The following is a 15,813-nucleotide window of genomic DNA, read 5'->3' as shown; positions in this document are numbered from 1 at the left end:
GGAAAGTCCGCTGATCGGCGCAAAAAACAGCGCAAATCCGACTTGCGTCACGTCGGAAAAATGGGTCGATAGTCTCCGGCCCGAAATGGGCTAGCAGCGACGTAACGGGATCCGCGCTTGCGCAGTGGTTCACGCCGTGCAGCGTCATACGCGCTGCACGGCGTGACGGCTCATAAGGCCGCGCTGCTCCCCCCCACCCGACCGGAACACCCGACTGGATGGCTGGCTGTCGCTCAGCCCCAAGGTTCGAGTCACGCGATGTGGAGGCGCTCCTGGACGCAGTGGAGCAGAGGAGGGACGCCCTGTATCCCGGGCACGGCCACAGAGTTGCCCCACGCCACAGCCGGCGTCTGTGGAGGGAAGTGGCAGAGGCCGTCACCGCTGTGGCCCTGACACCACGGACAGGCACCCAGTGCCACAAGAAGGTGAACGACCTCGTCAGAGCAGGCAGGGTGAGCCTCCCCCATATCCCCCCCTCCCCATATCCCCCCCTCCCCCATATCCCCCTCCTCCCCCATATCCCCCCTCCCCCATATCCCCCCCTCCCCCATATCCCCCCCTCCCCCATATCCCCCCCCCCATATACCCTATATCCCCAAGTGAATCCAGCCCTAACCTTAACCTCTGCAATGCACACGCAACCGATGGCGTGCATTCATATACCTGCCTAACACTGTTGCCTTTTACCCCTGCCCTCCCCCCCCCCACAGGAGAAGCGCGCACACAACAATAGGGAGCATGTGAGGACTGGAGGAGGGCCCGCTGATGAGAGGCCACTGACCGTACACGAGGAAAGGGCCCTGGAACTGGCTGGCGGACCAGAGGACTGGGAGGTTGCTGATGCAGAGGTCAGGGGCGTACTAGCGAGTGAGCCACCGACAGCCAGTCCCCATATCCCCCCTCCCCTATATCCCCCTCCCCTGTATCACCTGATCACTGCCTGATGTCTAACCATGCATGCTTCATTGTGTATCGCAGGACCAACCGTCCAGGCACCCATCCCCGCAGATGCAGACCGCCCGCAGGATGCCCCTCGGAGACCACAGGAGACGGAGAGACCCGCACCCTCCAGCATGCGACGCCTGCAGGATGCCCCTCGGAGACCACAGGAGACGGAGAGACCCGCACCCTCCAGCATGCGACGCCCGCAGGATGCCCCTCGGAGACCACAGGAGACGGAGAGACCCGCACCCTCCAGCATGCGACGCCCGCAGGATGCCCCTCGGAGACCACGGGAGACGGAGAGACCCGGACCCTCCAGCATGCGACGCCCGCAGGATGCCCCTCGCACACCACGGGAGACGGAGAGACCTGGAGCAACAGGGAGACGACACCCCCGTCACGTGCGGGAGCGACCACCCTGCGACGAGGGGGGCAGCCACAGGCCCCCGTCACATCCGAGCCAGGACACCACTACCCGGGACACCCCTACCCGGGACACCCCTACCCGGGACACCCCTACCCGGGACACCCCTACCCGGGACACCCCTACCCGGGACACCCCTACCCGGGACACCCCTACCCGGGACACCCCTACCCGGGACACCCCTACCCAGGAAGACGAAATACCGGACAGTGACTCAGAGTGGATGGGTGGAGACGTACCCCCACCCAAAAGTGCCATGGACTCAGAGTGGGACGAAGAGCACGACACAACGCCACTGCTGTCACCAACACCCTCCACCATCGCCGAAACACTCACCACAGTTGGGCACTTTAGTGATGAGGCGTCTGGTACACTCACTGGTGCGCACAACACAGCCGTCCCGGTACAGCAGGTGGAGGTAGGAGCAGCAGAGGGACCGGGCGGTCGGAGGGCAGCCCAGCCCAAGCGAACATCTGCCGCCCAGATGGATCCCGGGTTCCTGCAGTTACCACACCCACACATAGATCCGATGCAACCACCGACCCGGAGACGAGCCAAGAGGGTGACGGGCGGCTTGCGGCGGCTGCGGTCGCAGGTGGAGGAGTCCAACCGCGTCCAGGAGCTGGGAGTGGTGCCGGTCATGCGTGCCACCCAGGCTGACACCGAACGGGTGGCGTCCGCGGTGGAGGCAATGGGTGCGACGGTGTCAGACATGGGGAACGGTTTGCGAGGCCTGGGGCCTTCCGTGCAGGCAGCGTCTGTGGCCCAGGAAATGGCTGCCCTCTCACAGGAGGCCATGAGCCAGTGCCAGCGCCAGATGGCAGAGGCGCTCAACGCCATAGCCCAGTCTCTGCAGGCCATGGCCCAGTCTCTGCAGGCCATCGCTGAGGGCATCGGCGCCAGTGGCCATGTGCGAGCCGGCATCGCACTGTCACAGACAGGGTTTGCCAACCCCCTGGGCTCCATGGCTGCAAACCTGCAGACCCCTGTCGATACCAGCATGGGCCTCCAGGACTGGCAGCGCCAGATGTCGGGGGGGCGTCGGATGGCCAGTCCGTTCGCATCCCCCACCCATGTAGAGGCCTGGGGGCCATCGGGCACCCCGAGGGAGGAGGAGGTGGTGTGGTCCGTCCCGGCTCCCTCTGTAGGGGAGGTCCCGGTACACCGCAACACCTCGGACTCCCCCCCTTCCGTCCCAGGTGCATCGGGTGGGCAACGGGCAGGACAGGCTGGCAGCTCGCCATCCCAGTCGCCCGGGCCGCAGCCTGGCCCATCTTGGCCAGGACGCCCCAGGAAACGGCCGCCAAAGGGATCCAGTGTCAGAGGGCAGGAATCACAGGAGTCCACCTCCAGTTCTGCTGTACCGTCTGGGGAACCACGTAGACGTAGTCAAAGGGCCCGTAAGGCCAAACAATTAGACACTGAGTAAGTTGGCACGGGTGCAGGGCACGTGCATGAACTCCTTTGGTTATTAAAGTCAATGTTACACCTACCGAAGCTGCCTTTGTGCTCTGTCCAAAGTGTGCGGGGGTGTCATGTACGTTGAGCGCAAGTGTGTGTGTGAGGGGTGGTCTTACCTCAGCCCCAGCCCCAGGTTAGTCTGCCCCCTTCCCCCTGGGCCGCCATCAACATCCCCCGGGCAGAGGACGGGACCGTGCGCTGCAGTGTCACAGCCGCATGCAGGGATGGTCCGGGTGGATGGTGGTACTGTGGCCATGGGTCAGACATAGTCCAACGATGTAGAGCCAGGAGCTCATCGCAGGGCGGGTTGTCATCATCCTCCATGGCCTGCGATAGACACGCGTCCACCCGCAACTGTGTGAGCCCGGCCCGTTGTGCCGCAGGTGGATCGGCGGGGGGGGGGGGTGGGGGGGGGGGGGGGGGTGCATGCGGGTGGGGTTGGGGAGGGGGGTGAGGGTGCTGGGTGGGTGGATGGGTGGGGGGGGGGTGGTCGGCTGTTGCCATGGTGTGCGGTCTGTGGCCATACTACCCGATTCCCACGCCCATCTAGTCAGTGAAGCGGGCGGCTATCAGTCTGTCCCGTGCCCGCTGGGCCAGCCGGTAACGGTGGACAGCCACCCGCCTGTGTCTACCCCGTCTGCCCTGACCATTGCCCCCATCCCCCTCATCTGGGGAGGACTGGGCCTCTTCCTGCTGCTCCTCCACTCCGCCCTCCTCTGCCTGCGGCACATCGCCCCTCTGCTGGGCTATGTTGTGCAGGACGCAGCACACCACAATGGTGCGGCCGACCCTATCTGACCGATACTGGAGGGCGCCCCCAGAGAGGTCCAGGCACCTGAAACGCATCTTCAGCACGCCAAAGCACCTCTCTATCACTCCCCTTGTCGCTACATGGGCATCATTGTAGCGGTTCTCCGCCTCATTGCGTGGCCTCCGTATAGGCGTCATCAGCCACGATCGCAATGGGTGGCCCCTGTCGCCCAGCAACCAGCCCCTCAGCTGGGGATGGCGTCCCTCGTACATGCCGGGGATGGATGACCGCGACAACACGAATGAGTCGTGTACACTGCCTGGGTGACGGGCGCAGACGTGCAGGATCATCATGCGGTGGTCGCAGACCACCTGTACGTTCATCGAATAGGTCCCCTTCCTATTAGTGAACACGGCCCTGTTATCTGCAGGTGGCCGCACGGCGACGTGCATCCCATCGATCGCACCCTGGACCATGGGGAACCCGGCCACGGCAGAGAAGCCCACGGCCCGGGCATCTTGGCTGGCCCGGTCCACGGGGAAGCAGATGTAGCGGTGCGCCATGGCATATAGGGCATCTGTCACTGCCCGGATGCACCGGTGCACCGATGTCTGTGATATGCCGGGCAGGTCCCCACTCGGTGCCTGGAATGACCCCGTTGCATAAAAGTTCAGGGCCACCGTAACCTTGACGGACACGGGGAGAGGGTGTCCCCCGCCAGTGCCACGCGGTGACAGGTGTGCCAGCAGGTGGCAGATGTGTGCCACGGTTTCCCGGCTCATCCGGAGTCTCCTCCTGCATTCCCTGTCCGTGAGGTCCTGGTATGACTGCCGGGGCCGGTACACACGGGGCGCCCTCGGGTGCCTCCGTTGCCGTGGGGCCGCGACGTCCTCCTCCCCCTCCTCGTCCTGTCGGTCAGGTGTCCCTCCAGCCTGGGCGGCTGCCGCCTGCCCCTCTGCGGCAGCCTGCGCCACCTCTCTGGCACGCTCCTCCTCCTCCTCATCCAGGGCAACATAGACATGAGCGGCTGCCACCACGGCGGCCAACATCGCTGGATGATCTGAAAACATGACGGCCTGGTTGGGGAGGGGGGGGGGAACGATGACATGTCATCATTGCCCATATCCCCTCCTCCCCCCAGCCAGGTGGCATGGACCGCATGGGTCCAACTGTTGGAGGCTGGCACCTGGCCAGGTGGACCAACTCACTTGCCCTCCCATCCCCCTCCTCGGCACGGACCCCCCCCCCAACTTCCACCCCGGCACGGCACGGACCCCCCCCCCAACCTCCACCCCAGCACGGACCCCCCCCCAACCCCCAACCTCCACCCCGGCACGGACCCCCCCCAACCTCCACCCCAGGACGGACCCCCCCCCAACCCTCAACCGCCACCCCGGCACGGCACAGACCCCCCCCCAACCTCCACCACAGCACGGACCCCCCCCCCAAACCTCCACCACAGCACGGACCCCCCCCCAAACCTCCACCCCAGCACGGACCCCCCCCCCCCCAACCCCCAACCTCCACCCCGGCACGGACCCCCCCAACCTCCACCCCAGCACGGACCCCCCCCCCCCAACCTCCACCCCGGCACGGCACGGACCCCCCCCCCAACCTCCACCCCGGCACGGACCCCCCCCCCCCAACCTCCATCCCAGCACGGACCCCCCCCCCCAACCTCCACCCCAGCACGGACCCCCCCCCCAACCCACAAACTCCACCCCGGCACGGACCCCCCCAACCTCCACCCCAGCACGGACACCCCCCCAAACCTCCACCCCGGCACGGACCCCCCCCCCAACCTCCACCCCGGCACGGACCCCCCCTCCAACCTCCGCCTCAGCACGGACCACCCCCCAACCTCCACCCCGGCACGGACCCCACCCCCAACCTCCACCCCAGCACGGACCCCTCCCCCAACCTCCACCCCGGCACGGACCCCACCCCCCAACCTCCACCCCAGCACGGACCCCCCCCCCCAACCTCCACCCCGGCACGGACCCCCCCCCCAACATCCACCCCAGCACGGACCCCCCCACAACCCCCAACCTCCACCCCGGCACGGCACGGAACCCCCCCCAACCTCCACCCCAGTACGGACCCCCCCCCCAACCTCCACCCCGGCACGGACCCCTCCCCCAACCTCCACCCCAGCACGGACCCCCCCCCCCAACCTCCACCCCAGCACGGAACCCCCCAACACCCAACCTCCACCCCGGCACGGCACGGACCCCCCCCAACCTCCACCCCAGCACGGACCCCACCCCAACCTGCACCCCGGCACGGCACGGACCCCCCCCCCAACCTCCACCCCAGCACGGACCCCCCCCCCCAACCTCCACCCCGGCACGGACCCCACCCCCCCCCACAACCTCCACCCCAGCACGGACCCCCCCCCCCAACCTCCACCCCGGCACGGCACGGACCCCCCCCCCAACCTCCACCCCAGCACGGACCCCCCCCCACAACCTCCACCCCAGCACAGACGCCCCCCCAACCTCCACCCACAACCTCCACCCCAGCACAGACGCCCCCCCAACCTCCACCCCGGCACGGCACGGACCCCCCCGCCAACCTCCACCCCGGCACGGACCCCCCCCAACCTCCATCCCAGCCGGACCCCCCCCCCCAACCTCCACCCCGGCACGGCACGGACCCCCCCCCCCAACCACCACCCCGGCACGGACCCCCCCCCCCAACCTCCACCCCAGCATGGACCCCCCCCCCCCAACCTCCACCCCGGCACGGAACCCCCCCCCCCCCCAACCTCCACCCCAGCACGGACCCCCCCCCCAACCTCCACCCTGGCACGGCACGGACCCCCCCCCCCAACCTCCACCCCAGCACGGACCCCCCCCCAACCTCCATCCCGGCACGGACCCCCCCCCCAACCTCCAACCCAGCACGGACCCCCCCCCCAACCTCCACCCCGGCACGGCACGGACCCCCCCCCCCAACCTCCACCATAGCACGGACCCCCCCCAACCTTCACCCCAGCACGGACCCTCCCCTCAACCTCCACCACGGCACGGCACGGACCCCCCCCAACCTCCACCCCAGCACGGACCCCCCCCTAACCTCCACCCCAGCACGGACCCCCCCCCAACCCCCAAACTCCACCCCGGCACGGCACGGACACCCCCCCAACCCCCAAACTCCACCCCGGCACGGCACGGACCCCCCCCAACCTGCACCCCAGCACGGACCCCCCCACAACCCCCAACCTCCACCCCGGCACGGCACTGACCCCCCCCCTAACCTCCACCCCAGCACGGACCCCCCCCCCAACCCCCAAACTCCACCCCGGCACGGCACGGACCCCCCCCAACCTCCACCCCAGCACGGACCCCCCCACAACCCCCAACCTCCACCCCGGCACGGCACTGACCCCCCCCCGAACCTCCACCCCAGCACGGACCCCCCCCCAACCTCCACCCCGGCACGGACCCCCCCCCCCAACTTCCACCGCAGCACGGACCCCCCCCCCCAACCTGCACCCCGGCACGGCACGGACCACCCCCCAACCTCCACCCCAGCACGGACCCCCCCCCCAACCTCCACCCCAGCACGGACCCCCCCCCCAACCTCCACCCCAGCACGGACCCCCCCCCCCCCCAACCCCCAACCTCCACCCCGGCACTTCCCCGGAGCCCAGCCTACTCTAACCACCCCCCCCCCCCCCGCCGCGCACACACACACACACAACCCGAGACACACCTCTCCTCACGCAATCAGACTGCGGCCACGCCATTGCCTGCCCAGAGCCAACCCCCCAGGCCGTCACTCACCTCCACGCTGGTCGGCGTGAGCCTGGAGCACCGGGTCACACCGATGAAAAGGAGGTTTGATTCACGTTGACGTGAACGGTCATCACGTCGACGGGACTTCGGCCCATCCGGAAGGGAGAATATCGGCAGGCCGAAAATCGGCTGCCTTGCGCAGACCTGTGACATTCTCCGCGGCAGCGGCGCCATTAACGCCCCGCCGACTTTTCTCCCTTCGGAGACTTCGGCAACCGGCGGGGGCGGGATTCACGGCGGCCAACGGCCAGAGGGTCGGAGAATGACGCCCCAGCATTATGAATTTTGTCACCGTTTAGAAAATAGTCCACGCCTCTATTCTTTTTTCCAAAGTGCAAGACCTCGCACTTGCCCACGTTGAATTTCATCAGCCATTTCAAGGACCACTCTCCTAAACTGTCTAAATCTTTCTGCAGCCTCCCCACCTCCTCCATACTACCTGCCCCTCCACCTATCTTTGTATCATCGGCAAACTTAGCCAGAATGCCTCCAGTCCCGTCATCTAGATCGTTAATATATAAAGAGAACAGCTGTGGCCCCAACACTGAACCCTGCGGGACACCACTCGTCACCGGTTGCCATTCCGAAAAAGAACCTTTTATCCCAACTCTCTGGCTTCTGCCTGACAGCCAATCGTCAATCCATGTTAGTACTTTGCCTCGAATACCATGGGCCCTTATTTTACTCAGCAGTCTCCGTGAGGCACCTTATCAAAGGACTTTTGGAAGTCAAGATAGATAACATCCATTGGCTCTCCTTGGTCTAACCTATTTGTTATCTCTTCAAAAAACTCTAACAGGTTTGTCAGGCACGACCTCCCCTTACTAAATCCATGCTGACTTGTCCTAATCCGACCCTGCACTTCCAAGAATTTAGAAATCTCATCCTTAACAATGGATTCTAGAATCTTGCCAACAACCGAGGTTAGGCTAATTGGCCTATAATTTTCCATCTTTTTCCTTGTTCCCTTCTTGAACAGGGGGGTTACAACAGCGATTTTCCAATCCTCTGGGACTTTCCCGGACTCCAGTGACTTTTGAAAGATCATAACTAACACCTCCACTATTTCTTCAGCTATCTCCTTTAGAACTCTAGGATGTAGCCCATCTGGGCCGGAGATTTATCAATTTTTAGACCTCTTAGTTTCTCTAGCACTTTCTCCTTTGTGATGGCTACCATATTCAACTCTGCCCCCTGACTCTCCAGAATTGTTGGGATATTACTCATGTCTTCTACTGAAAAGACTGACGCAAAGTACTTATTTCGTTCCTCAGCTATTTCCTTGTCTCCCATCACTATATTACCAGCGTCATTTTGGAGCGGCCCAATGTCTACTTTTGCCTCACGTTTGTTTTTAATATATTTAAAGAAACCTTTACTATCATTCCTAATGTTAGTGGCTAGCCTACCTTCATAATTGATCCTCTCTTTCCTTATTTCTCTCTTTGTTATCCTCTGTTTGTTTTTGTAGCCTTCCCAATGTTCTGACTTCCCACTACTCTTTGCCACATTTTAGGCTTTTGCTTTGATGCATTCCTTAACTTCCTTTGTCAGCCATGGCTGCCTAATCCCCCCTCTGATAACCTTTCTTTTCTTTGGAATGAACCTCTGTACTGTGTCCTCAATTACTCCCAGAAACTCCTGCCATTGCTGTTCCTCTGTCTTTCCCACTAGGCTCTGCTCCCAGTCGATTTTCGTCAGTTCCTCCCTCATGCCCCTGTAGTTACCTTTATTTAACTGTAACACCTTTACATCTGATTCTACCTTCTTTCTTTCAAATTGGAGATTAAATTCTACCATATTATGATCACTGCCTCCTAAGTGTTCCCTTACTTTAAGATCTTTAATCAAGTCCGGCTCATTACATAACACTAAGTCCAGAATGGCCTGTTCCCTCGTGGGCTCCATCACACGCTGTTCCAAAAAGCCCTCCTGTAAACATTCAATGAATTCCCTTTCCTTGGGTCCACTGGCAGCATTATTTACCCAGTCCACCTGCATATTGAAGTCCCCCATGATCACGGTGACCTTGCCTTTCTGACAAGCACTTTCTATTTTGTGGTGCATTTTGTGCCACTGGTCCTGACCACTGTTAGGAGGCCTGTACATAACTCCCATTATGGTTTTTTTGCCTTTGTGGTTCCTCAACTCTACCCACACAGACTCCACATCATCTGATCCTATGTCGTTTAGTGCTAGTGATTTAATTTCATTCCTAATTAACAAGGCAACCCCGTCCCCTCTGCCCACCTCTCTGTCTTTTCGATAGGTTGTGAATCCCTGGATGTTTAAATGCCAGTCCTGAACCCCCTGCAACCACGTCTCTGTGATGCCTACCACATCATACCTGCCAGTCACAATCTGGACTACAAGCTCATCTACCTTGTTCCGTACACTGCGCGCATTTAAATATAGCACCTTTGATTCTCTAGTCTTTCAGGTTGAATGGACAGTTCACATTTGTTATCAGCAAAAGGAAGACTGGCAGGAAGTTATGGGCACAAGGGAGACACGTATAATATTTGCAATTCTCCAGTCCTCTGGGACCATCCTTTTCAAAGAAGGATGTACCTCCACAATGTCCACTTTTATTTCCTCAGCAGATGCAATCCTTTCAGTCCTTGTGACTTATCAAATACAGCAACCTTTCGTAAACCTCCTCTCTCAATTTTTAGCCCATCCAATGTCTCAGTTAGCTCCTCAGTCACTGACTTTGATAGCATCTTCTTTCTTGATTGAGTACTAATTTAGTAAATCCATGCATAAATCCCCTTTTTGGCCTCTGATCAGCCCCACTCTCATTTCACAATCCTTTTATTATTTAAATGCATACGCATTACTTTTCGATTCCCTTTTATGTTAACTACCATTCTCTTTTCATACTCTCACTTTGCTCTTATTATTTCCTTGTTTTTTCATTTCACCTCTGAACTTTCTATGTTTACTCTGGTTCTCATTTGTATTATCCACCTGATATTGGTCACCCCAAATGTCTGCTTCACCGTTCTCTTTGTCTCTTTAGCCATATAAGAAACTCTAAACATGATAGTCCTACTTATCTCCCTCCTGGGACTCTAACTGAACCATCACCTCTTTGTTCTTCATGACAGAATTGGATGCAGAAAAATGGAAAGATCGAACGGAGTATAAACACTAGGCGGGACTGGCCAGTTTGGGTGTTGTGTATAATATTGATTCAGCCTTGGCTCCGGGGAATCTCCTAACGATGCACACACCAGCTCTCCCTCCGCTAATTCCGGCCTCAGTTACTCACTCGGTCCCGCCAACTGCTCCCTCTGCTCGAAGCCGCGGCCCTTCCCCAGCCGGGCTTTCCTCCTCCTCCGAGCTGCTGCTATAATTAACCAGCAACATCCTCGGGTTTGTTGCTCTCAAATCCGTTGCTGCGCCGCTCCTACCGCCGCCATTCTGAACTCCGGTGCCACAATCTGTCCATTCCGGGCGGAACCGCGCACGACAGCGATTGGGTTCCGGACGCCCAAAACAGCCCTAGCAACCTCCACTGAGCCACTCATCTGAATCCAGATACTTCACGTGCCCACTTGTGTTCATAAAGGTAGGTGGGCTGGATTATCCAAAAATGGAGCAATGTCCCCACGCCTGCATAAAAACGCTGGCGTTTCACTCTTAACTTTCCTTAAAAAAGTCAAGAGCGATTCACTTACCTGCAGGGGGCTAGCAGGGCCCTGGAGTGCTTCTCGCAGCTCTGGCCGCGGATAAGGGTCCCGCGGATAAGGGACCCCGCACTTTTGGTCGGGAGTCCACGCATGCACACGGAGGCGGCCTCCAGCGTCCGCGCCACGTGCCGTGCCATGGAGGGATCGGGCCGTGGGCATAGACAATGTAGGCCCCCCCGAGATGGCGCACGCCCGTGGATCCATAGACCATAGAATTTACAGTGCAGAAGGAGGCCATTCGGCCCATCAAGTCTGCACCGGCTCTTTGAAAGAGCACCCTACCCAAGCCCACACCTCCACCCTATCCCCATAACCCAGTAACCCGACCCAACACTTAAGGGCAATTATGGACACTAAGGGCAAATTAGCATGACCAATCCACCTAACCTGCACATCTTTGGACTGTGGGAGGAAACTGGAGCACCCGGAGGAAACCCACGCACACACGGGGAGAACGTGCAGACTCCGCACAGACAGTGAACCAAGCCGGGAATTGAACCTGGGACCCTGGAGCTGTGAAGCAATTGTGCTAACCACTATGCTACCGTGCTGCCCTCCGAGCCACCCGCCCATGAAGCCCCCCCCCCTCCGAGCCACCCGCCCATGAGGCCCCCCCCCCCCCCGTACTCCATCCCCCTCGCCCCCCCCCCCCACCAGGGCGGTCGCGGACTGAGTCCGCAGCCACCACCCGAGGTTCCCAACCGGCAATATGTGGTTAGAACCACGCCGTCGGGAACTCGGCCAGTTTTGCCCGGCGAATCGCCTGGGGGGCCTTCGTCAATGGCTACCCCAGCCGTGCAATCCGTGCGCGAGCAATTCTCCGGGGACCAGAGAATCGCGGGAGCGGCGCCGGCTGCGATTCCCACGTAAACAACGATTCTGCGCCCCCATGCCAAATGTGATTTCGGTGGGGACTGCGGAGAAACCAGCCCAGGATTCTGAACACAAGAGTTGCATTTATTACAGGATCTTTTCGGGGGGGAATTTCACCAGGATTTGTCTGGTGCTCCAATGCCAATTTCGATTTGTAAATCGTTCTTGTTCTGTAGATAAATCGAACAGACAATTTTCACAGCAGCAATTTAATTAGGAGTAAATCTATTTTGCTGATATTGCTTGAGGGAGGATTGTGTAGGCAGGACATCAGGACAGTTAGCTGCCCTTTGAATAATGACATGGGATCTTTTATTATATCATCTGAACAGGCAGGCTTTGTGTTAATCTCTCTGATGATCAGTACGTTTATTCTATCAATACTGTTCCATCGTGTTGTGGTGGGGGACTTGAACACACAAAGACAGGAACAACTGACTTATGATGACAACAGAACCTCTTCAAATGAAAGCACAACACACATTGATCCCTAATGCTTAAAATAATGTCCATAGAATCTCCACATGCAGAATGAGGTCATTCAGCCCAATGATTGTGCACTGACCCTGCAAAAGAGCACTCTAGCTAGGCTCACTCCCCCAGCCTATCCCCGTAACCCCACACATTGATCATGGCCAATCCACCAAACCTGCATATCTTTAGACTGTGAGAGGAAACCAGAACACCCTGCAGAAACCCACACAGACACGGGGAGAATGTGCAAACTCCACACATACAGACCCCCAAGGACAGAATCAAACCCGGATCTCTGGCCCTGTGAGGCAGCAGTGCTAACAACTGTACCACCGTGTTGCAGGCACTGGAATTAATTCAAGCTATTGGGAGAATTTCAAAGCAATTAGTAATTTAAATGTGTCCTCTAGAACTTCCTTGCAATGAAGGCCCATGGCAATCAGTGATCAAAAAATCAAGTCACAAGCATGTATGGGTCAGCTGAATGATTTATGGAAGAATGCTGACCAGGATAGGGGAAAAATGCTTGTGGCCAGATATGGTGTGACTCAGTTGGTCGCGTTCTTGCTTTTAAATCACAAGATAGTGAATTAACATCCCACGTTACCATCTGCGGCCATGACCAGCAGGACCACGACGCCAACCTCCACAAATTTCTTCACACCGCTAACGCCCTGAACCTCACCTGCAACAGGGAAAAATGCGTGTTTAGCACCGACCATCTAGCCATCCTTGGCTACGTAGTGCGTAATGGAGTGATAGGCCACGACCCTGAACGCATGCGCCCCCTTATGGAGTTCCCCCTCCCTCGCTGTTCCAAAGCCCTGAAACGCTGCCTGGGCTTTTTCTCTTATTACGCCCAGTGGGTCCCCAACTATGCGGACAAGGCCCACTCGCTAATTCAGTCCTCCATCTTTCCCCTGTCGACAGAGGCCCGCCAGGCCTTCAGCCGCACCAAAGCGGAAATCGCAAAGGCCACGATGCACGCAACCGAAGAGTCCCTCCCCTTCCAAGTCGAGAGCGATGCATCTGACGTAGCTCTGGCGGCCACTCTCAACCAAGCGGGCAGACCTGTGGCCTTTTTCTCCCGTACCCTCCACGCTTCAGAGATCCGCCACTTCTCAGTGGAAAAGGAAGCCCAGGCCATAGTAGAAGCTATGCGGCATTGGAGGCATTACCTGGCCGGCAGGAGATTCACTCTCCTCACGGACCAACGGTCGGTAGCCTTCATGTTCGATAATGCGCAGCGGGGCAAGATCAAGAACGACAAGATCTTGCGGTGGAGGATCGAACTCTCCACATATAATTATGAGATCTTGTATCGTCCCGGAAAGCTGAACGAGCCGTCCGATGCCCTATCCCACGGCACATGTGCCAACCCACAAGTGGACCGTCTCCAAGCCCTCCACAAGGACCTTTACCACCCGGGGGTCACCCGGTTCTACTACTTCGTGAAGACCCGCAACCTCCCCTACTCCGTTGAGGAGGTCCGAACAGCCAACAGGAACTGCCAAATCTGCGCAGAGTGCAAGCCGCACTTTTTCAGGCCAGATAGAGTGCACCTGATAAAGGCTTCCCGTCCCTTTGAGCGCCTCAGTCTGGACTTCAAAGGCCCCCTCCCCTCCACTGACCGCAACACGTACTTCCTAAACGTGGTTGACGAATACTCCCGTTTCCCTTTCGCCATCCCCTGCCCCGACATGACCGCGGCCACAGTCATTAAAGCCCTCTGCATCATCTTTACACTGTTTGATTTCCCCGCCTACATCCATAGCGATAGGGGTCCTCCTTCATGAGCGACAAACTGTGTCAATTCCTGCTCAGCAAGGGCATCGCCTCGAGCAGGACGACCAGTTACAACCCCCGGGGGAACGGTCAGGTAGAGAGGGAGAACGGAACGGTCTGGAAGACCGTCCTACTGGCCCTACGGTCCAGAAGTCTCCCAGTTTCCCGCTGGCAGGAAGTCCTCCCGGATGCCCTGCACTCCATCCGGCCGCTGCTGTGTACCACAACGAATCAAACGCCTCACGAGAGTCTCCTTGTCTTCCCTAGGAAGTCCTCCTCCGGAATGTCACTTCCGACCTGGCTGGCAGTCCCAGGACCCATCTTGCTCCGAAGGTGTGTGCGGACGCACAAATCGGACCCGTTGGTCGAGAGGGTTCATCTTCTCCATGCGAACCCTCAATACGCCTACGTGACACATCCCGACGGCCGATAGGACACGGTCTCCCTGCGGGACCTGGCGCCCGCTGGAGCTCCCCACACCCCCCCAACACCAATCACCCCCTCCCTCCCGCCGGCGCACCCCACAGCCACTCCCTTCCTGGGTGGATCGGTCCTCCTCCCGTGCCCGCCCAGGAGTAGTGAAACAGGAACAAACATCGCGACGCTCCCAGAGAACACAGTGCCCGAGCCAGCGCCTGCACCACCACCGGAGCTGAGACGATCGGCAAGGACGACCAGGGCACCCACTCAACTCATTGAATCTGCGTGACAAAGCAAGATCTGTAAATAATTCAGTAGTCCAGTAAAAGCGGCATTGTAAATAGTTAACAGTTGATTTCAATGCATAGCCACTGTGTTAATGGAATCCCAGTACCTACCTTGTAAACCCCTACCACCATGCGACCCACCACCCCACCGGATTCTTTTTTAACAAGGGGTGAATGTGGTGGTATGTATTAGGGGTAGTACGGTACCCAGTGATGCCGAGAGGCTATTGGTGGACAGACACTGGGTCCTGATTGGATCTGCCGCCTGCTGGTTCCACCCAGTAAGGCGGAGTATAAGAACCCGGGTTCTCCCAGCAGCCGCATTCTGTAACCGAGCTGCTGGGGAACAAGTCTGTGTAATAAAGCCATCAATTGACTTCATCTCTTCTCGCCTCGTGAGTGATTTATTGTGCTACACAGATCAATGTTCTAAACCTGACTTCCGGGTGCGGCGATGACCAGCTGAGTCGCACGTTTCGGCAGCTCCCGGTGAAACGGACTTTTGGGCTCTTGATAGGAGCCCCAACGGCAATTTTGACGGCTAAAAACACTGTGCGGTAAACCAGAAGGGAATCCCCCCTGGATACGGATGAAAAAAGGAGGAGAAAGTGGCCGGATTGCAGTGGATCCTTTAGAACAGCGGCAAGGAAGGCAAGCAAAAACCAAGATGGCGTCGGAAGGTGGCAGTTTAACATGGGGCCCTGAATAACAAGAGTTCTTGAAATGCTGTGTGGAAGAGCTCAAAAAGGAAATGAAGAAAGAGCTGTTGGCCCCAATACTACAGGCGATCGAAGGGCTAAAGGAGGAACAAAAGACCCAGGAGCGGGAGCTTCGGGTCGTGAAGGCAAAGGCAGCCAAGAATGAGGACGACATACAGGGCCTGGTGGTGAAGACGGAGACG

General features: G+C 59.0%; 1 protein-coding gene across 2 annotated transcripts in view; it reads right to left on the bottom strand.

Moving 5' to 3' along the window:
* The window catches only part of usb1 (U6 snRNA biogenesis 1), a 40,235-nt gene extending 29,388 nt beyond the window's left edge, over nucleotides 1–10,847 (bottom strand). The window contains exon 1 of one of the 2 annotated variants that reach the window (XM_072518425.1): nucleotides 10,653–10,847. In XM_072518425.1, coding sequence (XP_072374526.1) covers nucleotides 10,653–10,750 — 98 coding nt within the window. In that variant the 5' untranslated portion in view covers nucleotides 10,751–10,847. Of the gene's footprint in view, nucleotides 1–10,468; nucleotides 10,587–10,652 lie in introns of those variants that run through there. The other variant, XM_072518426.1, reaches the window with a different exon arrangement.
* Between the last annotated feature and the right edge of the window lie 4,966 nt (nucleotides 10,848–15,813).

This window comes from Scyliorhinus torazame, chromosome 10 (assembly GCF_047496885.1).
Source record: "Scyliorhinus torazame isolate Kashiwa2021f chromosome 10, sScyTor2.1, whole genome shotgun sequence".
NCBI lineage: Eukaryota > Metazoa > Chordata > Chondrichthyes > Carcharhiniformes > Scyliorhinidae > Scyliorhinus > Scyliorhinus torazame.
The sequence above is the reverse complement of the archived record's forward strand: the minus strand, read 5'-3'. Positions and strand labels throughout refer to the sequence as shown.